Consider the following 23,539-nt stretch of genomic DNA (forward strand, 5'->3'; position numbering starts at 1 on the left):
TGGCTGGGACTCTGTCACCAGTGCCTCATTCAAGGCCTGCATCTTCACCTTGTTACAGATGAAGATACTAACCTCTTATTTAGTACTCATAACAACACCAGGTAACAGGCATAGGCTTATCCCTATTCTGATGAGAAAACAGGTATCAGGGAAGTTAACTTGACAAGATGCAACAATGTAGAAAAATAGAGCTTAAACATAGGTGTATTAAAGTGTAGCCACCTCCTACCACACCACAAGGAAATGAAGTTCTGCCCATCTTTGTAGGCGAAGATTGAGTAAGATTGTATGGAAAAGCTACTTTTTTCCTACCATTTAAAAATTGAATTGTCATTCATACATTATAAAATTCACCCTTTTGAAGCACACAATTACTGTGTTTCAGTATGTTCACCAATTTATGCAGTCACCACCACTATAAGTCTGGGAATATTTTTATTACTCCGTAAAGAAATCCTGTCCCCTTAGCAGGCACTCCCTTTCTTCCCTTCTTCTCCTTCCTCTTCCTCTTTCTCCCCCAAGCCCTGGCAACCAGTAACTTACTTTCTATTCCCTGGATATTTCATGTAAATGGAATCACACACTATACGATCATTTGTGTCTGGCTTCTTTCACTTGGTGTAATTTTTTCGAGGTGTGTCCATGTTATGGCATGGATCAGGAGGTCATTTCTTTATATTGTTGAATGCATTCATAATGTCGAATAATCCATTGTGTGGAGGTCCCACATTTGTTTATCCGATGGTCAGTTGATATTTGGGTTGTTCCTACTTTGTGGCTCTTGAGAGTAATGCTGCTGTGCACGTTGGTGTGTGGGTTTTGGGGTGGACGTGTGTTTTCAGTTCTCAGGTATATATTGAAAAGCAGCTTTGAGAGGAAACATGTAAGGTTCAGGAGATCTCATTTTCATCATTCTTTCTGTGATTGTTTCTAGTTCCCACTAGTGGCTGACTTGTTTCATGATGACAAGGACCCTGTTCCTGCCACCACCTCTGGGAAGGGGTCATCTTCGAAGATCAGCATCCGTTCTGCCAGACCCCCCATGAAAGCCTCCAACAAGGAGCACAAGAAAACCGTTGGCCACCAGGTCAGCCCTGGACCAAGAGCTCTGGGCCCAGGCGCACATTGCAGGGCTGGCCTCTCTGTAGATGAAGGATGGCGGCAGGATGAGAGGGAGGCCATCACAGTAGCCTTGAAGTCAGTAGCCTCAGCCACCCAGCTCAATCTTGTGTCCTTAGAAGAAAGAAACTCCAAAACCTTCACCACAGGGAACTAACAGAGGGAGGAGGGAAGGGGCCGACCGTAGCTTCCATAAGTATGTTAACGCCTGTGGTGGGGCTGTGCCGCAGGGCCACAGACACCCAGTGTGGGAGACAGGAGGGCCTGGAATGTATAGGTTAGAGAGGAGGCTTAAGGAAGCTGTGGATCAGGAGACCAAAAGCAACTTCTCCTGCTGTGGGGTCTCTGTGGCTGTTCTGCCCAGTATGTCTCTGGAGAGAAAAGAATGCTTGCCAAGTCCCTGGCAGCCACCACCTAACATTTATTCCTATGAATTTGCCATTCTGGACATCTAGTGCAACAAATTATTTCCAGGATGCCTGGGCATCGGGTGTCAGGGCCCCAGGTCCTCAGGTTTAGGAAGAACAGGCTTCCAGTGCACAGTGAGCAAGTCTTTCATACAGTATTTGCCCACCTTTCATCTTATTTGATCCACAGCACAGGGAGTTAGGCACATTAGGGGGCAGTCTCTTCCCCATGTAATTTGAGGAACACTTAAATAGGAAGGACTTGATTTTGGTCACAGCCAAGATAGCAGCATCAGAGCTGGAATCTTACCCCAGGTCTCTGAAATTTCTTCCATCCTTCTGGATTAATAATATAATAGTAACAATAACTACCACCACCCACATATGAGTTTTTTCTTTCTCATACATCCACAACTTGTTAAAAATAACCAAGCACTGGCTTTTGTCTCTCTAGTTCCGTACCTCCCTGCATCTGCTCATGGAGACCCTGAATGCCACGACCCCTCACTACGTCCGCTGCATCAAGCCCAATGATGAGAAGCTCCCCTTTCAGTAAGTGCCTGCTGGGCATTAGCCTGTCCAGCCCAGCCTTAGAGGTTCAGGTGGAACAGGGTGGGCCAGGCCTTGCCTGGGGATCTGTGGCCTTCAGCATGATGACTAACTGGACTTACACTCCCCAGACAGCTTACATGTAGCAGACAGGCTGACAGACACTTGCTGAGTGCCACCTGTCTGCTGTCCAGGAGGTCTCAAGAGAAAAAAATGGAGTTCCCCAATCCCATGCAGCTTACAGTGGTGGTCAGGAATGTGCATACTTGAATCAAATAGAGAATGTTAAATGTAGCCACGAGTACATCTCATGGCAAGTGTTAAATTCAGACTTGGAAAGGTTGCTGGAGTGGTCAGGAAAGGCTTTTCTTGTGTTGAAGAATCAAGACTTCACATTATGTGTTGAACAACAGAACATGAACATGGTGCTGTTTCTCACATTGCCCTCTGCTGCTGAGCCTCCAGAATTATTCACATTTGCTCCCCTTTTCCTCACTCCTCAACCTGCTCTGATCCAACTTTGGTTTCTACCTTGACCTTGAAACTTTGTTCCAGTTCTGTCCGTGCTCCTGTGGCTGACCTCACCCGAATCTGTAGAACTCTCAATGATCTTTGTACCTCTTGGTTTCTACTAAATTCCAGACAAGTGTTTGTGCAAGCCTACTACAGCTTCGTTATCCACCTTGCCTTCAGCATGTCTGAGACCACACTCTTCATCTCCTGCCACCCGCCAAGAATGGTTCCTCTTTCATTGGTCTCTGTTGTAGTAAGAGGCATAACATTTCCTGATATCTCCTCCACCCACCAGGCCTGATCTCCCAGACTAGAAGCCTGAGAGTCTCTCTAACCTGCTGTGCAGGGGGAGTCCCTGTGATGACGGGTATGTGCTGTCATCTGCCTTATCCAGCGTGGGAGCCGCTTGTCACATGTGGCTATTGAGTGCTTGAAACATGCCTAGTGGGAGTGAGGAACTGAATTCTGAATTTTATTTCATTTTAGTTAATTTTGGATACCCAGCGGTGCTAGTGGCCACCATACCGCATGGTTTAACCCTTGATTCTTCCGTCTCCTTCACTTCCCAGTCTAACAGATGTCAAAGTCCCATGAAGTCTCCATGCAAGGTCTTCACCCTGGTCTCCCTTTTCTCTTCCTTATTCACCTTGTTCCAGATCCTCTTTTCTTGCCTGATATACTACCTTAAACCTTTAAAAAACAGCCTCCTACTCAGCTCTGCAGCCTCTTCTGCTATTACTCTGGGCCTTCACTCATGCTGTTCCCTCTGGCCAGAGGAGATGTATTTTTAAACTTTTTAAGCACCTTATTCCCATCTTCCCTCCCCCATGATTTCTGTTTCAGGCCTAGTATAATTTCTTTCTTGAAATAACTTACTTTGGCAATTTTGACTCTCAGACTGAATATCTGAACTGCCTTCTACACTCCTGTCATTTAATAAAGCTTGGCTTCCTTTCAGATGGGCTCTGTGTGGAAAAGGTTAAGGAGACAGAATGTTATCAGTTTTCTTTGCAGTGTGCTGCTTGCTTGCTCTTCCCTTCCTCCAAGTCTCCGAGACGTGCTTAGGAATTCCCCCGGGTGGCTCTGTTTACTGGCGGACTCCAGAAGAGAAGAGGCTGTTAGAAGCGGAGAGTGTGTGAAAGACTCAGATTCTGTGTGAAGGGCAGAGTGGTGTGCAGGGTCCAGGGGAGAGGAGATGAGGGCTCTATACCAGCTGGGCCAGACCAGCTGTGGCCTTGGGCCCTTCCCTCATCAGAGCGTGGCCCTGCTGTGGGACAGATACTCTGCTGGGTCTCCCCTCTCAAATGAGAGAAGACACTAGGGACTTTCTAGGCCTGAGGTCCCATTTTTCTAAGCCCCGCCCTTGCCTTCAGAACCAAAATCTTTCTCCCAATACAAAGAGAAGGTGGGAGGAATACTGACCATGTCATGAAACCTGGATTCTAGTTTGAGCTCACTGCTGATTTGGCCAATTGCAAGCTAGTCTTTTACTCTCTGTGTCTCATTTCCTTACCTGTTAATTTTGGTGAGGGCCTGGTGTGGTGGCTCATGCCTGTAATGGCAGTGCTTTGAGAGGCCAAGGCAGGAGGATCACTTGAGGCAAGGAGTTTGAGAGTGGCCTGGGCAATATAGCGAGACCCAACCTCTACAAAAAATTTTAAAATTAGCTGGGCCTGGTGGTCCATGCCTATAATCCCAGCTACTCCAGAGGCTGAGGCAGGAGAATTGCTTGAGCCCAGGAGTGTGAGGCTGCAGTGAGCTATGATTGTTATCACTGCACTCCAGTCTGGGTGACAGAGCAAGACTACCTCTCAAAAAATAAATAAATAAATAAATAAAAATACCCTGGTGAAAGAATCTGAATAGGAATTATTCATGAGAGTGTAAAAGTGTATATGATGACAGTTATTAGTTACATCATCCTAGAAGGAAGTTTCTGTGTCTCTCCACCCATTTCCTGTAATCAGAGTTGCTCAGCCTCAGCAGCATTGACATAATGGGTCAGAGAAGTCTTCGTTGGGGCAAGGGGTGCTGTCCTGTGCATCACAGGATGTTGGGAAGCATCCTTGGCCTCTACTCACTAGATGCGACAAGCATCCCACCATTGTGACAGCTAAAAATGTTTTTAGACATTGCCAAACGTTCCCTTGGGAACAAAATCGCCTCCAGTTGAGAACTCCTGTCCCACATTAAATGCTTTGATAGCATGGCCTCTACAAAAGTCTTTTTCTTCTGCTTTCTTCATTCAAGAAACATCTATCATACCTCTTACTAGGCACTGGGCTAGAACAGGTGGAATGACAATAAGACATGTCCCCCATGCTTAAGGAATTATCTGTCACGAGTAACTGGCCATGCCACAGAAGTGGCTGTCAGTGGCTCTGTGAAAGTGCTGACAGGGCAGAGGCAAGAGAGAGATGAAGTATCTAAAGCAGCAGTGGCCTGGGGCAGGTGTCATAACCTGGGAACGCTTAATGGAGGGCCTGGTCACTGGTTTTCTGAAGGCCAGTCCAGGTCGCGGAGTCTCGGAGTTCTGAGTTGTGGCTGCAGGAGGCTGCTGAGCCTGGGGAAGCAGGTAGGGAGCTTGCAGCCCATGGAGAAATCGATTCCATGGTGGGCGATTGTGGAGGTAGGACCCGGTTCTAACACCGTGGGATTCTTTACATCCAGCAGGCTCCAGGGTGTGCTAATCCTATTGGGAGAGGAAAGCATGAACTTCAGTTTCAGCACTGTGACCTTCTATATCTTTGGTGATTCTTCTATGTTAATTGTCCTTGCTATGGTCCTCCAAGATTTAATAGAAGGAGGGCTGGTTTTCCATTCCCAGTCATCTAATAGTGAATGCAGTGAGGCGGATTGAGAGATGCATTTGACGGTGGATTTTCTTTACTGTTGGGGAGAGGGAAAGATGATGGCAATATCTTCTTTGTATAGTGTCTGTTAGCTTTTTCTAAAAGCATTCTTTTTTTTTTTTTTTTTTTTGGTAACATAGTCATTACAACCACCACTGCTTTATGGTTGGGCAGATATGTTGAGTTCTCACTGAGTAAATGAGGAAAGTGAGGTACAGGGAGACTGTCTTGCCCAAAGTAACACCAGCTGTCAGTGGCAGAGCCGAGGCCACACAGAGTTCTTTGTCCCAGACCACAGGGGAAAGCAGTGTTGCCATCACAGGAGGACAGAACAGGTGTGGGGAAGGGAGGGGATTTGCTGAGCTGGTCATGAAGAGGGAAGAATGTTAAGGCTGAGTTCAAAAACTCTGTGCCAGGTGCCTTCCGGCCACCAGCTTTAGGCACGATGTGTGGGGACTCCAAGAGAAAACCGAGGCCCACAACCCTGCCCTCAAGAACTCTTGCTGGGCTGTGGGGGGTGGGGGTACCAGCACTCAGTAAGCCATTGCCTGGCCCTTCGACAGGACAGAACTGGGATGCTGGAGGTCAAGAAGCATGATGTGGGGATACCAGAGCAGAAACTGGGAAGGGACAGATGGGGAGGAGGAGCAGTACTTCTAAGGAACGATGGGGTTCTCAATGAGCTTCTGCTCACTTTATTAATACCATGAGGAAACATTAGGAGGTCCTGGAAGAAGAAGGGACCCCCAGCTGATTCCATAGCTCACGTGAGACCTAAGGGTCCCAGATGCTCCTGAGCACGCTGCCATCCCCGGTGTGTGCAATGCACTGAACTTGACCCTGTGGTCATGCTGAGCAGAGGAAAGAAGCTGGTGGCTGACCTGGGGAACACGGCTGCTGTGGGCAGGGGCAGAGCACCTGGGGAGGTGGTCTGCAGACCACAGGATGCCTTTTCCAAAGCACAGGGGTGTCTGCTCTGCCTTCATGATGCGGGGCCCAGCTGACAGCTTTAGCAGTGAGAGCCTGTGAGCAGGGGAGCCTGCAGTCCAAAGGCTTCTGATCACTCGCAGTCACGGGCAGCCGAGCAGCTGCTTATGACTCTGGTCATTGCCGCCCCTGGTGATGAAGACCCCCTTGGATCCTGGAACTGTGCTCCCTCTTGTGGCAAAGCAACCACAGGGGCCATGGGAGCGAGAGGGTGGGCAGACATTGAAGTGCTCAGCACATATTCCCTGCTGTCCTGTAAGACCCTTGCACTAAGGGGGTTGTGCTCTAGTTAAAAAGATGAAGTCTTCTGAAGGAACTGTTTTGTTCAGAGCTGTGTAAATCGATGCTCCGTTGTGCCTCACGTACTCAGTGCCATGGACTTTTGGAGTTGGAGGGGTCGGGTGTGGAAAGAAGGTGGGGCCCAGGAGGGCAGAGGGGAGCAACAAAGCCACAGTGAGCACAGCCTGGAGGGGAGAGCGTGGGTGTCTCATGGGATGAGACCCAGGGCTGATGTGCAATGCAGAGTGTTGCCTGGGGTGAGGTGGCATCTTGCAGTTATCAGTTGCTTGGCAAATGCCCACTGTTTTCCAGTGCCAAGTGCCCACTGAGCCCAGGCGACCCCAGGACACCATCTATTAAGCACCACGTCCCAGAGTAAAAGGAGGAAAAGGAACATGGCTCTTGGCTCCAGCTGAGCTGCAGGACAGTCAGAAGGAAAGGGAGCATTTGTTCCTCATCCCTTCTCATGGAGTGGGGCAGTAATCTTAGAAATTAAAAATAGTGATTAATTCTAGGTTGCCTTAATTATTTCTCACTGAAGACTCCCTGCTTACCCTAGAAAATGGTGAGACCTTGCTCTCTGGCTTCTCTTTTTTTCTTACTAGTTTGTTGTTGTTGTTGTTGTTGTTGTTGTTGTTGTTGTTTTCGAGATGGAGTCTCACTCTGTCACCCAGGCTGGAGTGCAGTGGCACCATCTCGGCTCAGTGCAACCTCTGTCTCCCGGGTTCACTCTGTTCTCCTGCCTCAGCCTCCCGAGTAGCTGGGACTACAGGCGCCCGCCACCACACCTGGCTAATTTTTTTATATTCTTAGTAGAGACGGAGTTTCACCGTGTTAGCCAAGATGGTCTCGATCTCCTGACCTCATGATCCCAAAGTGCTGGGATTACAGGCGTGAGCCACTGCGCCCGGCCCTTCTTACTAGTTTTTATAATCTGTGTTTAACAACCTCAGACAATTGCTCTGGCTTCGTTCGCATTTTTTTTTTTAATTATGCTTTATGTTCTAGGGTACATGTGCACAATGTGCAGGGTTGTTACATATGTATACATATATGTGCTGCACCCATTAACTCGTCATTTACATTAGGTATATCTCCTAATGCTATCCCTTCCCGCTCCCTGTACCGCACAACAGGCCCCGGTGTGTGATGTTCCCCTTCCTGTGTCCAAGTGTTCTCACTGCTCAATTCCCACCTATGAGTGAGAACATGTGGTGTTTGGTTTTCTGTTCTTGCTATAGTTTACTGAGAATGATGGTTTCTAGCTGCATCCATGTCCCTACAAATGACATGAACTCATCCTTTTTTATGGCTGCATAGTATTCCATGGTATATATGTGCCACATTTTCTTAATCCAGTCTGTCACTGGTGGACATTTGGGTTGGTTCCAAGTCTTTGCTATTGTGAATAGTGCCGCAGTAAACATATGTGTGCTTGTGTCTTTATAGCAGCATGATTTATAATCCTTGGGGTATATACCCAGTAATGGGATGGCTGAGTCAAATGGTATTTCTAGTACCAGATCCTTGAGGAATTGCCACACTATCTTCCACAATGATTGAACCAGTTTACAGTCCCACCAACAGTGTAAAAGTGTTCCTATTTCTCCACATCCTCTCCAGCATCTGTTGTTTCCTGACTTTTTAATGATTGCCATTCTAACTGGTGTGAGATGGTATCTCATTGTGGTTTTGATTTGCATTTCTCTGATGGCCAGTGATGATGAGCATTTTTTCATGTGTCTGTTGGCTGCATAAATGTCTTCTTTTGAGAAGTGTCTGTTCATATCCTTTGCCCACTTTTTGATGGGGTTATTTGTTTTTTTCTTGTAAATTTGTTTGAGTTCTTTGTAGATTATGGATATTAGCCCTTTGTGAGATGAGTAGATTACAAAAATTTTCTCCCATTCTGTAGGTTGGTTGTTCACTCTGATGGTAGTTTCTTTTGCTGTGCAGAAGCTCTTTAGTTTAAGATCCCATTTGTCAATTTTGGCTTTTGTTGCTATTGCTTTTGGTGTTTTAGACATGCATGTCTTTGCCCATGCCTATGTCCTGAATGGTATTGCCTAGGTTTTCCTCTAGGGTTTTTATGGTTTTAGGTCTAACATTTAAGTCTTTAATCCATCTTGAATTAATTTTTGTATAAGGTGTAAGGAAGGCATCCAGTTTCAGCTTTCTACTTATGGCTAGCCAGTTTTCACAGCACCATTTATTAAATAGAAAATCCTTTCCCTATTTCTTGTTTTTGTCAGGTTTGTCAAAGATCAGATGGTTGTAGATGTATGGTATTATTTCTGAAGGCTCTGTTCTGTTCCATTGGTCTATATCTCTGTTTTGGTACCAGTACAATGCTGTTTTGGTTACTGTAGCCTTGTAATATAGTTTGAAGTCAGGTAGCATGATGCCTCCAGCTTTGTTCTTTTGGCTTAGGATTGTCTTGGCAATGCGGACTCTTTTTGATTCCATATGAACTTTAAAGTACTTTTTTCCAATTCTGTGGAGAAAGTCATTGGTAGCTTAATGGGGATGGCATTGAATCTATAAATTACCTTGGCCAGTATGGTCGTTTTCACAAAATTGATTATTCTGATCCATGAGCATGGAATGTTCTTCCATTTGTTTTTGTCCTCTTTTATTTCACTGAACAGTGATTTGGAGTTCTCCTTGAAGAGGTCCTTCACATCCCTTGTAAGTTGGATTCCTAGGTATTTTATTCTCTTTGAAGCAATTGTGAATGGGAGTTCACTCATGATTTGGCTATCCATTTGTCTGTTATTAGTGTATAAGAATGCTTGTGATTTTTGCAGATCAATTTTGTATCCTGAGACTTTGCTGAAGTTGCTTATCAGCTTAAGGAGATTTTGGGCTGAGATGATGGGGTTTTCTAGATATACAATCATGTCATCTGCAAACAGGGACTCTTTGACTTCCTCTTTTCCTAATCGAATACCCTTTATTTCTTTCTCTTGCCTGATTGCCCTGGCCAGAACTTCTGACACTATGTTGAATAGGAGTGGTGAGAGAGGGCATCCCTGTCTTATGCCCGTTTTCAGAGGGAATGCTTCTAGTTTTTGCCCATTCAGGATGATACTGGCTGTGGGTTTGTCATAAATAGCTCTTATTATTTTGAGATACGTTCCATCAATACCAAATTATTGAGAGTTTTTTAGCATGAAGGGCTGTTGAATTTAGTTAAAGGCCTTTTCTGCATCTATTAAGATAATCATGTGGTTTTTGTCTTTGGTTCTGTTTATATGCTGGATTATGTTTATTGATTTGCATATATTGAACCAGCCTTGCATCCCAGGTATGAAGCCCACTTGATCATGGTGGATAAGCTTTTTGATGTGCTGCTGAATTCGGTTTGCCAGTATTTCATTGAGGATTTTTGCATCATTGTTCATCAGAGATATTGGTCTAAAATTCTCTTTTTTGTGTATGTGTCTCTGCCAGGCTTTGGTATCAGGATGATGCTGACCTCATAAAATGAGTTAGGGAGGATTCCGTCTTTTTCTATTGATTGGAATAGTTTCAGAAGGAATGGTACCAGCTCCTCCTTGTGCCTCTGGTAGAATTCAGCTGTGAATCCGTCTGGTCCTGTACTTTTTTTGCTTGGTAGGCTATTCATTATTGCCTCAATTTCAGAGCCTGTTATTGGTCTATTCAGGGATTCAACTTCTTCCTGGTTTAGTCTTGGGAGAGTGTATATGTCCAGGAATTTACCCATTTCTTCTAGGTTTTCCAGTTTATTTGCGTAAAGGTGTTTATAGTATTCTCTGATGGTAGTTTGTATTTCTGTGGGGTCAGTGGTGATATCCCCTTTATTGTTTTTTATTGTGACTCTTTGATTCTTCTCTCTTTTCTTCTTTATTAGTTTTGCTAGCAGTCTATCAATTTTGTTGATCTTTTCAAAAAACCAGCTCTTGGATTCATTGATTGATTGAAGGGGTTTTTTTTGTTTTTTTTTTTTTTTGTTTTTTGTTTTTTTTGTCTCTGTCTCCTTCAGTTCTGCTCCGATCTTAGTTATTTCTTGCCTTCTGCTAGCTTTTAAATGTGTTTGCTCTTGCTTCTCTAGTTCTTTTAATTGTGATGTTAGGGTGTCCATTTTAGATCTTTCCTGCTTTCTCTTGTGGGCATTTAGTGCTATAAATTTCCCTCTACACACTGCTTTAAATGTGTCCCAGAGATTCTGGTATGTTGTATCTTTGTTCTCATTGGTTTCAAAGAACATCTTTATTTCTGCCTTCATTTCGTTATGTACCCAGAAGTCATTCAGGAGCAGGTTGTTCAGTTTCCATGTAGTTGAGCGGTTTTGATTGAGCTTCTTAATCCTGAGTGCTAATTTGATTGCACTGTGGTCTGAGAGACAGTTTGTTATAATGTCCGTTCTTTTACATTTGCTGAGGAGTGCTTTACTTCCAACTATGTGGTCAATTTTGGAATAAGTGCGATGTGGTGCTGAGAAGAATGTATATTCTGTTGATTTTGGGTGGAGAGTTCTGTAGATGTCTATTAGGTCTGCTTGGTGCAGAGTTGAGTTCAATTCATCAGTATCCTGGTTAACTTTCTGTCTCGTTGATCTGTCCAATGTTGACAGTGGGGTGTTAAAGTCTCCCATTATTATTGTGTGGGAGTCTAAGTCTCTTTGTAAGTCTCTAAGGACTTGCTTTATGAATCTGGGTGCTCCTGTATTAGACGCATATATATTTAGGATAGTTAGCTCTTATTGTTGAATTGATCCCTTTACCATTATGTAATGGCCTTCTTTGTCTCTTTTGATCTTTGTTGGTTTAAAGTCTGTTTTGTCAGAGACTAGGATTGTAACCCTTGCCTTTTTTTTTTTTTTTCCATTTGCTTGGTAGATCTTCCTCTATCCCTTTATTTTGAGCCTGTGTGTGTCTCTGCTTTTGAGATGGGTCTCCTGAATACAGCAAACTGATGGGTCTTGACTCTTTATCCAATTTGCCAGTTTGTGTCTTTTAATTGGAGCATTTAGCCCATTTACATTTGAGGTTAATATTGTTATGTGTGAACTTGATCCTGTCCTTATGATGTTAGCTGGTTATTTTGCTCGTTAGTTGATGCAGTTTCTTCCTAGCCTCGATGGTCTTTACATTTTGGCATGTTTTTGCAGTGACTGGTACCTGTTGTTCCTTTCCATGTTTAGAGCTTCCTTCAGGAGCTCTTGTAGGGCAGGCCTGGTGGTGACAAAATCTCTCAGCATTTGCTTGTCTATAAAGGATTTTATTTCTCCTTCACTTATGAAACTTAGTTTGGCTGGATATGAAATTCTGGGTTGAAAATTCTTTTCTTTAAGAATGTTGAATATTGACCCCCACTCTCTTCTGGCTTATAGAGTTTCTGCCAAGAGATCTGCTGTTAGTCTGATTGGCTCCCTTTGTAGGTAAGCCGACCTTTCTCTCTGGCTGCCCTTAACCTTTTTTCCTTCATTTCAACTTTGGTGAATCTGACAATTATGTGTCTTGGAGTTGCTCTTCTCAAGGAGTATCTTTGTGGCATTCTCTGTATTTCCTGAGTTTGAATGTTGGCCTGCCTCGCTAGGTTGGGGAAGTTCTCCTGGATAATATCCTGTAGAGTGTTTTCCAACTTGATTCCATTCTCCCCATCACCTTCAGGTACACCAATCAGATGTAGATTTGGTCTTTTCACGTAATCCCATATTTCTTGGGGGCTTTGTTCATTTCTTTTTACTCTTTTTTCTCTACACTTCTCTCTTCATTTCATTCATTTGATTTTCAATCACTGATACCCTTTCTTCTAGTTGATCAAGTCAGTTACTGAAGCTTGTGCATTTGTCACGTAGTTCTCGTGTCATGGTTTTCAGCTCTGTCAGATCATTTAAGGACTTCTCTACCTTGGTTGTTCTAGTTAGCCATTCGTCAAATCTTTTTTCAAGGTTTTTAGCTTCTTTGTGATGGGTTTGAACTTCCTCCTTTAGCTTGGAGAAGTTTGATTGTCTGAAGCCTTCTCTCAACTCGTCAAAGTCATTCTCCATCCAGCTTTGTTCTGTTGCTGGCGAGGAGCTGTGTTCCTTTGGAGGGGGAGAGGTGCTCTGGTTTTTAGAATTTTCAGCTTTTCTGCACTGCTTTTTCCCCATCTTTGTGGTTTTATCTACCTTTGGTGTTTGTTGATGGTGATGTACAGTTGGGATTTTGGTGTGGCTGTCCTGTCTGTTTGTTAGTTTTCCTTCTAACAGTCAGGACCCTCAGCTGCAGGTCTGTTGGAGTTTGTTGGAGGTCCACTCCAGACCCTGTTTGCCTGGGTGTCAGCAGCAGAGGCTGTAGACGAGTGAATAATGCTGAACAGCTAATGTTGCTGCCTCATCATTCCTCTAGAAGCTTCATGTCAGAGGGGTACCTGCCATGTGAGGTGTGAGGTGTCAGTCTGCCCCTACTGGGGGGTGTCTCCCAGTTAGGCTACTCAGGGGTCAGGGACCCACTTGAGCAGGCAGTCTGTCCGTTCTCAGATCTCAAACTCCATGCTGGGAGAACCACTATTCTCTTCAAAGCTATCAGACAGGGTCATTTAAATCTGCAGAGGTTTCTGCTGCCTTTTGTTTGGCTTTGCCCTGTCCCCAGAGGTGGAGTCTGCAGAGGCAGGCAGGCCTCCTTGAGCTGCAATGGGATCCACCCAGTTCAATCTTCCCTGCTGCTTTGTTTACCTTCTCAAGTCTCAGCAATGGTGGGCGTCCCTCCCCCAGCCTCACTGCCGCCTTGCAGTTAGATCTCAGACTGCTATGCTAGCAATGAGGGAGGCTCTGTGGGCATGGGACCCTCCAAGCCAGGCATGGGATATGATCTCCTGGTGTGCCGTTTGCTAAGACCCTTGGTAAAGCACAGTGTTAGGGTGGGAGTGACCCAATTTTCCAGGTGTTGTGTGTCATGGTTTCCCTTGGCTAGAAAAGGGGATTCCCTTCCCCCTTGCGCTTCCTGGGTGAGGTGATGCCTCGCCCTGCTTCGGCTCTCACTTAGTGGGCTGCACCCACTGTCCTGCACCCACTGTCCAACACACCCCAGTGAGATGAACCTGGTACCTCAGTTGGAAATGCAGAAATCACCCGTCTTCTGTGTCGCTCACGCTGGGAACTGGAGTCTGGAGCTGTTCCTATTCGGCCATCTTGGAACCTCCCTCTCTTTCAGCATTTTCACCATGTTTGTTATGTACTGTCTTGTATAAACTTTCCTCTTCAAGCGGGGATGCTCAGAAAGCTCACACAGCAACTGGCTTTTTATTCTACAGTGGCATACTCAATATATGTTTGAAAACATACTGGATTTTGAGTGCTAGGCTTAGCTTTGTAGGATATGTGAGTGGTTGAAAATGGTGCACATCTCTCTGAAGATTGGAAAGTAATCTGTAATAATGTAAATGAAGTTCATCTACATGATTCTTAACTGAATAGCTGTTGTGATCATAGCTAACAACATGTACAACGTGTGTGCCCTATGCATTGCTAGGCACTGTTCCACCTGCTTTCAGGGATCATTACATTTAAGCTTCACACTAACCTGATAAAATAGGTACTGCTGTTTTCCCCCCATTATATAGATGAGGGTACTGAGGCCCAAGGGGACATGGAGTGACTTGCCCCAAAGTAGACACCCAGCTGGTAAGTGACCATGTCATAATTCAAACCCAGATCTGCCTAGCCTAAAACTCATCCTTTTAATGCTTAAGCCAAATAATGGTGCTAAGCGTATATGCTTGGGACAGTGAGTGAAGATGCTTGTCCATATGGATAAAAACAATAAGAGTAGGCTCTGGAGAGGAGCAGCAATGATGAGTCTTGCAGGGTGGGGAGGATTCACGTGGGCAAAGAAGAAAGGTATCCCAGTTGATAATAAGAATGTGCACAAAAACCTCAGGCACAGATCGGAAGATGCGAGATGGCTCAGGTGCCTGCACATTGGTGTCTTTTAGTCTATACCTCACCCCTGACTTTAGCTCAAGAGTGCCCGATGAGCTGTAACTCAGTGGCATCAGGTACTTCACGTGCTGCAGGAAAATATTCTTTTTTATTTCTTTTTTGTAAATGTGGCGACTCATCTCTTGTCTTGCTTTTTTTTTTTTCTTTGCCAGCTTTGACCCAAAGAGAGCAGTGCAGCAACTCAGAGCCTGCGGGGTGTTGGAGACGATTCGAATCAGTGCAGCTGGCTACCCATCCAGGTAACTAACGTGCCCGCCAGCTGCCTCCTGGGACTGCCCTAGAGCAGCCAGAGTTTGGTTCCCCAGGGAGCCCTCTTGTATACCGTCATCCAGAAACAGATCCTTCAAAACGGTTCTCAAACACTGAGGCCCATGCAGGATGCTGATGGAAATGAGACTCTCAGATGAGCCTGAAAAAGTGGGAACGTTAGCAGTCATGTCCGCTTGGCTGCTTTTCTCTAAAGTCCTTTTCAGATTTCAGATTTTTGCCATTGGTGTAAGGGATAAGCTAGCTAGAGTTAAAAAGAGGATTTCCCCTTCTCTCAACTCCCACCTTGTTCCCTTTACCATTCCCCCACCCTTTGTCACAGTGGGAAAGTATACATGTTTACCATCTTAACCACTTTTCAGATTTTTTCAATAGGTTTTTTTAGGGGGAACAAGTGGTGTTTGGTTACATGAATAAGTTCTTTAGTGGTGATTTCTGAGATTTTGGTGCACCTATCACCCAAGCAATGTGCACTGTACCCAGTGTGTAGTCTTTTATCCCTCACCACCGCCCCCCTTTCCCCCAAGTCCTCAAAGTCCATTACATCATTCTTATGCCTTTGCATCCTCATAGCTTAGCTCCCACTTATGAGTGAGAATGTACAATGTTTTGTTTTCCATTCCTGAGTTACTTGACTTAGAATAGTGGTCTCTAACTCCATCCAGGTTGCTGTGAATGCCATTATTTTGTTCCTTTTTATGGTTGAGTAGTATTTCATATATACATACCACGTTTTCTTTATCCACTCATTAACTGGGCATGTGGGCTGGTTCCATATTTTTGCAATTGCAAATTCTGCCACTATAAACATGCATGTGCAAGTGTGTTTTTTGTATAATGACTTCTTTTCCTCTGAGTAGATACCCAGTAGTGGGAGTGCAGTGGCGTGATCTGGGCTCACTGCAACCTCTGCCCCTTGGGTTCAAGTGATTCTCCTGCCTCAGCCTCCTGTGTAGCTGGGACTACAAGTGCACACCACCATGTCCAGCTAACTTTTGTATTTTTAGTAGAGATGGAGTTTCACCATGTTGGCCAGGCTAGCCTCAAACTCCTGACCTCAGGTGATCCATCTGCCTCGGCTTCCCAAAGTGCTGGGATTACAGGCATGAGCCATCATGCCTGACCCAAATGGTAGATCTACTTTTAGTTCTTTAAAGAATATCCACACTGTTTTCCATAGCAGTTGTTCTAGTTTACATTTCCACCAGCAGTGTAAAAACATTCCCTTTTCACCACATCCATGCCAACATCTATTTTTTGATCTTTTAGTTATGGCCATTCTTGCAGGAGTAAGGTAGTGTCCCATTGTGGTTTGGATTTGCATTTCCCTGGTAAATAGTGATGTCGAGCATTTGTTCACATGTTTGTTGGTCATTTGCATATCTTCTTTTGGGAATTGTTTTCTCATGTCCTTAGCCCACTTTTTGATGGGATTTTTTTTTCTTGCTACATTAAGTTCCTCATAGATTCTGGACATTAGTCATTTGTTGGATGTATAGATTTCAAAGATTTTCTCCCACTTTATGGGTTGTCTGTTTACTCTGGTGATTATTTCTTTTGCTGTGCAGAAGTTTTTTAGTTTGAGTTCCATCTATTTATCTTCGTTTTCATTGTGTTTGCTTTTGGGTTCTTGGTCATGAAGTCGTTGCTTAAGCCAGTGTCTAGAAGGGTTTTCCCAGTGTTACCTTCTAGAGTTTTTATGGTTTTTATGTTTTTATGGTCTTACATTTAAGTCTTTGATCCATCTTGAGTTGATTTTTCTATAGGGTAAGAGGTGAGGATCCAGTTTCATTCTTCTACATGTAGCTAGCCAATTATCCCAGCACCATTTATTGAATAGTGTCCTTTCCCCACTTTTTGTTTTTGCTCTGTCAAAGATCAGTTGACTGTCAGTATTTGGCCTTATTTCTGGGTTCTCTATTCTGTTCCATTGGTCTGTACACCTGTTTTTATACCAATATCGTGCTGTTTTGGCGACTATGGCCTTACATACAGTTTGAAGTTGGGTAATGTATTGTCTCCAGATTTGGGGTTTTTTTTGTTTTGTTGGTTGGTTAGTTGGTTGGTTTTTTTGTTTGTTTGTTTTGCTAATCTTGCTTTGGTGATGCAGGCTCTTTTTTGGTTCCATATGAATTTTAGGATTTTTTTTTTCAGTTCTGTGAAGAAATATGGTAGTATTTTGATGGGAATTGCATTGAATTTGTAGATTGCTTTTGGCAGTGTGATCATTTTCACAATATTGATTCTACCTGTCCATGAGTGTGGGGTGTGTTTCCATTTGTTTGTGTCATCTATGATTTCTTTCAGCAATGTTTTGTTTTTTTCCTTGTAGAGGTCTTTCACCTCCTTGGTTACCATCTTAGCCACTTTTAAGTGTACAGTTTAGTGGTATTAAGTACATTCCTTTTTTTTTAATGCTACCATCACCATCATCCATCTCTAGAATTCTTTTCATCTTGCAAAACTGAAACTGTGGAATTAACAATATTTCCCTGTTCTCTCTCCCCCAGTCCCTAGCAGCCACCTTTCTACTTTCTGTAAATCTGGTGATTCCAGGAACCTCATATAAGTGGAATAATACAGTATTTGTCCTTTTGTGAGTGGCTTATTTCAGTTAGTATACCTTCGAGCTTCATCCATGTTAAAGCGTGTGTCAGAACTTCCTTCCTTATTAACGCTGAGTAATATTCCATTGTATGGATGTATCCCATTTTGCTTACCCATTCATTCCTCAGTAGACTCCTGTAACTTTTAAATTAGAATGAAATCTGTGGTAGGAAAATAAAATTTCTTTGAGTTAAAAAAAAACTATCATGCTCTGATTTGCCTTGCGGATAAGCTACTGAACCAGTCCAGAGCTTGTTGGAGCTATGCCAACACTGGATCCCCTCTGGACACTTCCCTGAAATAAGGGTGAAGGGTGGCTGGTGACCCCACTAGCTCTTGTGAAATCACACTTTCTACCAGCGTCATGTAGACCAAACATCCGCCATTAATTGGAGCTGAACTGAACAGTGTAGCAGCCCAGAGCCTGTCCCACTGGGACCCTCTGTCCTAACAACTTGCTCGTATCAGAAGGTGGAAGGAACCAGAAGTGGGAATGAAAGGATGTGATATGGGCCTCCCCTCCTCCCTGTCTTCTCTCCACCTGGCACTCTCCCACTATAGTGGAGGAACCATTTCATATGCAGTGGTTAATTACCCATAAACAACTTAACCACAAACAATTCCTAAATGTTTGGCCTGAGAAGGAAGCTGCTGATGGAATTAGGAATTTACATTTGACCTGGAAAGTACAAGAGCTGTCAGTAATCTGCAACACCCAGGCAGTTCTTCAAAACCCAGCAGGTCCCAGCATTGTTCAGGATGAACTGCTCTAGCTAGGTTGAAGGCTGTTATTTTCTTTTCAACCACATCTGTCCCTGCTTAGAAAAAAGGACAGAGAGTGTCCTAGGGCTGTCTCTCATTTTTTGACCTTAGGGTCTGAACACAAATAGCTAACAACTCTGTTAATGAGGTGGGCCAAGCTTGTCAACTTAGATGAAGGCCTGGCACTCCTTTTCCCAGTCTGCCCTGCAGTCTCCTACATCAGCTTTTTGATCGAGGGGATGGGGCTCAGGCAACGAGTGTAGTAGTTCAGTTTTGAGTTCAAACCACTAGTCTGATGAATTAGATTGCTTTTCAGTGCCTGCTTACAAGCCCAGGGTTCAGATCAGACATATCTTCATCCAGTTTAAGAACTAGGAAAGGACCTTAAGGAGCTGCGGAGCTACTTGTTTTCAAACCATCTTCCACAGGCAGCTGGCTGCACTCCTGCTCCTGGCTCTCGTATCTGCCAGGCTTCCAGGAGAGGACATACCTACAGAAAACATTTCCTTATCCACCGTTTCTCAGAACTGTGCACTGCAACCCATTTATGGGTTAGGATATCAATTTAATGGGTTGTATCAATGAAAAGAGTCGAACTATAGAATACTTGAAGACATTTCTTCTGAGCCAAATATGAGTGATCAATGGCTCATGACACAGCCCTCAGGAGATCCTGAGAACATGTGTCCAAGGTGGTCAGGCCACAACTTGGTTTGATACATTTTAGAGAGACATAAAACATCACTCAACACATGTAAGATATACAATGGTTTGGTTCAGGCAAGTTGGACATCCGGAAGGTGGGGGCTTCCAGGTCACAGGCATATTCAAAGATTTTCTGATTGGCAATTGGTTGGGATATTATCAATAGAAAGGACTGTCTGGGTTATGATAAAAGGTGGCGGAGACCAAGGTTTTATCATGCAGCCGAACTCCCCGGGTATCAGGCTTCAGAGAGAATAGATCATAAACGTTTCTTATCAGATTTAGAGTCTGTTCTATCAGTAATTCCAAAGCGAGGAGGGTATAATGAGGCATGCCCAGCTCCCCATTCCCAGCATGGCCTGAACTAGTGTTTCAGGTTATCTTTGGAATACCTGCAGCTGCGAGAAGGGATCCATTCAGATAGTTGGGGGCTTTAGAATTTTATTTTTGTTTTACAGTTGTGACCAATATACTGTTTTTGGTTTCTTCAGGAAATAACTTGGGGTGGAAAATGGGAGAGAGCAATTTGGGGAGGAAAGGACATTGTGGCATGGTCATATTTCAGTGTTATCTATAGGGATGGGTGCATCAGGATGTAAAGCGCATGTTTACAAGTGAGACAGAGACAAGGAAGTGAACTGCTCAAGATTACCAACCTGGTTGGTGGTTGAGCTAGGCCTATACCTGCCGTTTCTCTGCCCCAAGCTATGTTGTTGCTGCTGCCAAGCATGTTACTGCTCGTGTGCAGGAAGTGTTACCATCCTAGCAAAGGTTTATCAGAGGAGAAAGGGGTAAAGCGAGATCCTAAGAGACTGCCCTCTGGGGCTGGCTCCAAACCTGAGACTCAGTGCAAAACTATTCCCTCTTCTTTCTAGCTTGTGGGAGTTCAGACTGCAGAGCTGTGGCCTGTCAGAGAGCTGAAAGAGCCTGGTAGTTGAATTCTTGGACTTTGGAGTCAGGCCTGGATTCAAATGTTGACTCCCACACTTCTTGGCTGGGTGACCTTGGAGAAGTAAATTAATCTCAATGAGGCTGGGTTTCCTTATCCTTAAAGAGAATGATCATACTCACTTGATAGGTTGTTATAAGGAATTAGATAATGTATCTGGCGTTCTCAGCCAGCACTGGACACTTGAGCATTTAATAAGATATTTATTACTCATTGGGATATGAGCAAGATGCTACCTCCCTGTGGGTGTAACTATCTGGATAGAATGTGTCTATCTCAGCACTTTATGGTAGTGTTTTTGTGAAATCCCAACATGTGTGGCCACCTCAAAGAGCACTCTGAAATTCCCGGATCTCTCCAAGCAATTAGAAAGCTCAGTTTAAAAAACATGTGAAGTCTGTCAAAACAGACTGGAGCTGAATGTCCCATGTTAAACTGTTGAGGATCACTGTACGAGAAACTGAGGGATCACAGGTCCTCACAACCATCCTGTGCTGTACAGAGCAGAGGTCTGGAGGCGAGCAGAGAGACCCAAGGTGCTCATGGAGGACTTGTCACGTAGGAGCTGTGAACATTAGGACCATGTCAAGCAGGGGAGAGGAAACAAGGGAAGCATGTGACAATGAGGTATTCTAAGCCAGGTGGAACCTCGGGGACCCCTCTAGTATACAAGGGGCCACAGATTTCACAAAGAACTTTTTAACAGGATGAATTGTTCAATAATAGGACAAGAGTCTGCACAGGATGTTGCTTCAAGGGTTTCTCCTTAGAGAACGTTAGAGAGGAGCTAGAAGTCCATGGATCTGATGTGGTTAACCATAGACCATGCTCAGGCAGAGGTCTATACACATCTCTGCCACCTCTGATTCACCGGCTGAGCTAGCTTGAAGCCTTGCTGTGTGAAATCAGAGTGATGGTGTGTGTTGTCCACACTCCTACTGGTCTTGCTGTCTCCATGCAAAATGGTCTGTTTTAGAGGGGGAAGCCAGTGGGGAGAGGGTTTTGCTTCTAGGGGCTCACATGGGCTCTATGTAGAATGAGAACAGTTTCTGGCCTTTGTGGTGTCCCTGTCTCCTGGGAATCTTTCTCTTCCATGTCTCATCCTGCACTGAGCATCTAGCCCTGTGCTGCTTCCTGGGAGGGATTGAAAGATGCAAGTCATGGGCCCTGCCCAGCAGGAGCTCACAGCAGGGAAGTGATATGAGATTGAAACAGAACAACATATGTATAACCAGATGCAAGGTTGTAGTGCAAGTGCAGAAGGAGCTGCAGCTTCACTGAGGAGGTGAGACGAGCTGGGCCTTAAAAGGTGAAGAGACTGTCTGCCAGGGAGCAGCATGATGCCTGAGGCTAGGAGCCACAGTAAGTTACAGAAGATTTCTCTGGCCGCTCACTGCCCCATTCCTACTGCTTATTCCTCTAGTTGTAGCATGCTGGGAGACCAGGTATGATTTTGCCTTATCACAACGTCATTTTTAGCAGCTAAAAGAATGCATTTCCCCAAAGTCTTTAGACCCGTATGGAAAATGGATTCTCCTACTATTCATTCCACCTCACTGCAAATCAGAGCTGCCAGCAGAGTCAAAATGCCCACAACCCCTGGACTCTTAAGGGGCAGCTGATAGCTGTCTTTTACTGCTATTCTAATTGTTTCGGACTTTTTTCTAGCAGATACTTACAAGTGCATCTGTACCATTTCTTTTTGTAATTACAGGTATTGTGGAAATTGTAGGGAAGGAAGGAATGACTGTATTTCTGGTATCACAGGAACCATTCTCTAATTCTGTGAATTAAATGTGTGGACTTAGATCCAGAATGCTGCCATATCCTCCTGGCATTTGCCATCTTAGCAGGTTTTGCTAAAGGGTCAAAGAGAGGATTGCCTCCCCCAACAGCTATTTGAAATGTTAACTTTTGGAAAGAAGCACTGTGGTTTTGTGTCACTTTTGTTAGTACTGTATTGAGTTGCAGTCGAATCATCCTCACCATTTAATCTAGAGCCTAATCCTTTTCCTCTCACCACAACCAAGCCATAGCACATAGGATGGCATTTACTTTGAGGATGAGTGGTGAGAAGGTGGGAAGCTATTACACTTGTAATATTTTGACTCAGCACCATTGCTTAATCTTCTCCATCCGCCAACCGTGGTAACCGTTTGGAGTGACGTCTCTGATTAAAATAATAATGCTACCTAACTGCTTAATCCAGGAGATTGGTGTGTGTCTACTGTATCTGGGGATAAAGCAAGTGAGGTTTAGTAGATACTATGTGCCCAGTAAGGTGTTAGCTACTGAAGGAAATATACAAGTGTAATGTGTGCTAGCTTCAATGTGGAGTTGAGCAGTTATTTTATTGATCTGACTTTAGGAGACCCTCATGGGACCAGAGGGACCTGAGTTGGGTGCTGGATAAATGGATAAATTGGGAGTTTTCTACAAAAATTCAGCCCTTTGGCTGCTAAAAACTCAGCACAGTGAAGTGATTCAGCTTTTATTAGCTTGTCAAGTAACTATACAACTTTGAACAGCTGTTTCCAAAAGAAACTTCAATGGCCTTCTTTGATTGAGGGAATTACAATTTATGCCATCTCCAACATTCCTTGTGAGGAAGCAGCCAAAGTGAGGGAGATGGCAAAGAAAAATGCGTCATCCCAGTCCTGCAGAAGCCTGTGATGAATTATCCACAGGGCTGCTCCCCAAGAGCCCAAGCAGAGGGCTTTTTAGGCAGAGTTCCTGCATCCAGCCTACTGACGCCCTGAAAGAGGAATTCTCACCCCCCTTCCCCAAATTAATACATGCCATTTGCCACCAAAATCCACCAAGCCAGAGAGCAGGAATGCAGCATTGCAGGACAGCAGTGGCTGCTGGGTGTTCCCTCAGCCTGCCCTCGGGCTTCCCTATCCCTATCTATTTTTATCCTCCCTGAGAATTATGGCTCTCTGTGAGTGTGATTTAAAATGAAAATGTATCACTCAATTTGAAATGCTGTGCAGTGGCTAAGAAATATGTCCATTGTTATGCACATAAAGCACTGTGATAAATGCACTGCCCAGGAACAGAGGCTCATCCACCCGTCACCCAGCTCCTGGGTCTCGTGCCTGTGCGGTCATCTGTCTCCCTCTCCAGAGAGTCAGCAGCTTTGTGTCCTGGAGAAGTTGTGAAGCAAATACTGCTTATCCCGAAAAGTGTGTGTGTGGCGGGGGGACTACTTGAATGTATGATGTTTATATTAAAAAAAAAAAAAACAAAAACAAACCTCTGCATGAACTTGAGTTCTCCTTCACACCATCCCACCTTTACTTCATAAAAGTGGTGCTTTCTGAAAAGACTTGCACTTCTTCCTCAAATTCCTTCCCCCCAACCCCCTAAAGAGTAAATAGCATAAGACTGGAGAACTAGAGGGAAGCTTTAGAAGTGGCTTGCTTCCTCTCCCTATTTAATCATGGTTGAATTTAAAACCAATGCACAGTTACTTCCCTTGCTATTAAACATCCCACAGAGGAAGAATAATACAGAACTGATTTTGGAATGATATGAGTCATTATCTCAGGATCTCACAGCTTTTGGGTCTGGCTCTTTTGCCTGAGATCTGTCT

General features: G+C 44.4%; 1 protein-coding gene across 3 annotated transcripts in view; it reads left to right on the forward strand.

Annotated features, from left to right (window-relative positions):
• MYO5B (myosin VB) overlaps positions 1–23,539 on the forward strand; it is a 397,560-nt gene that overhangs the window by 274,163 nt on the left and 99,858 nt on the right. For all 3 annotated transcript variants that reach the window (XM_015121932.3, XM_015121933.3, XM_077975469.1), the window contains exons 15-17: positions 935–1,087; positions 1,981–2,078; positions 14,807–14,893. In XM_015121932.3, coding sequence (XP_014977418.1) covers positions 935–1,087; positions 1,981–2,078; positions 14,807–14,893 — 338 coding nt within the window. The remainder of the gene's footprint in view (positions 1–934; positions 1,088–1,980; positions 2,079–14,806; positions 14,894–23,539) is intronic.

The sequence above is a fragment of the Macaca mulatta genome, chromosome 18 (assembly GCF_049350105.2).
Source record: "Macaca mulatta isolate MMU2019108-1 chromosome 18, T2T-MMU8v2.0, whole genome shotgun sequence".
In the NCBI taxonomy this organism is placed as follows: Eukaryota; Metazoa; Chordata; class Mammalia; order Primates; family Cercopithecidae; genus Macaca; species Macaca mulatta.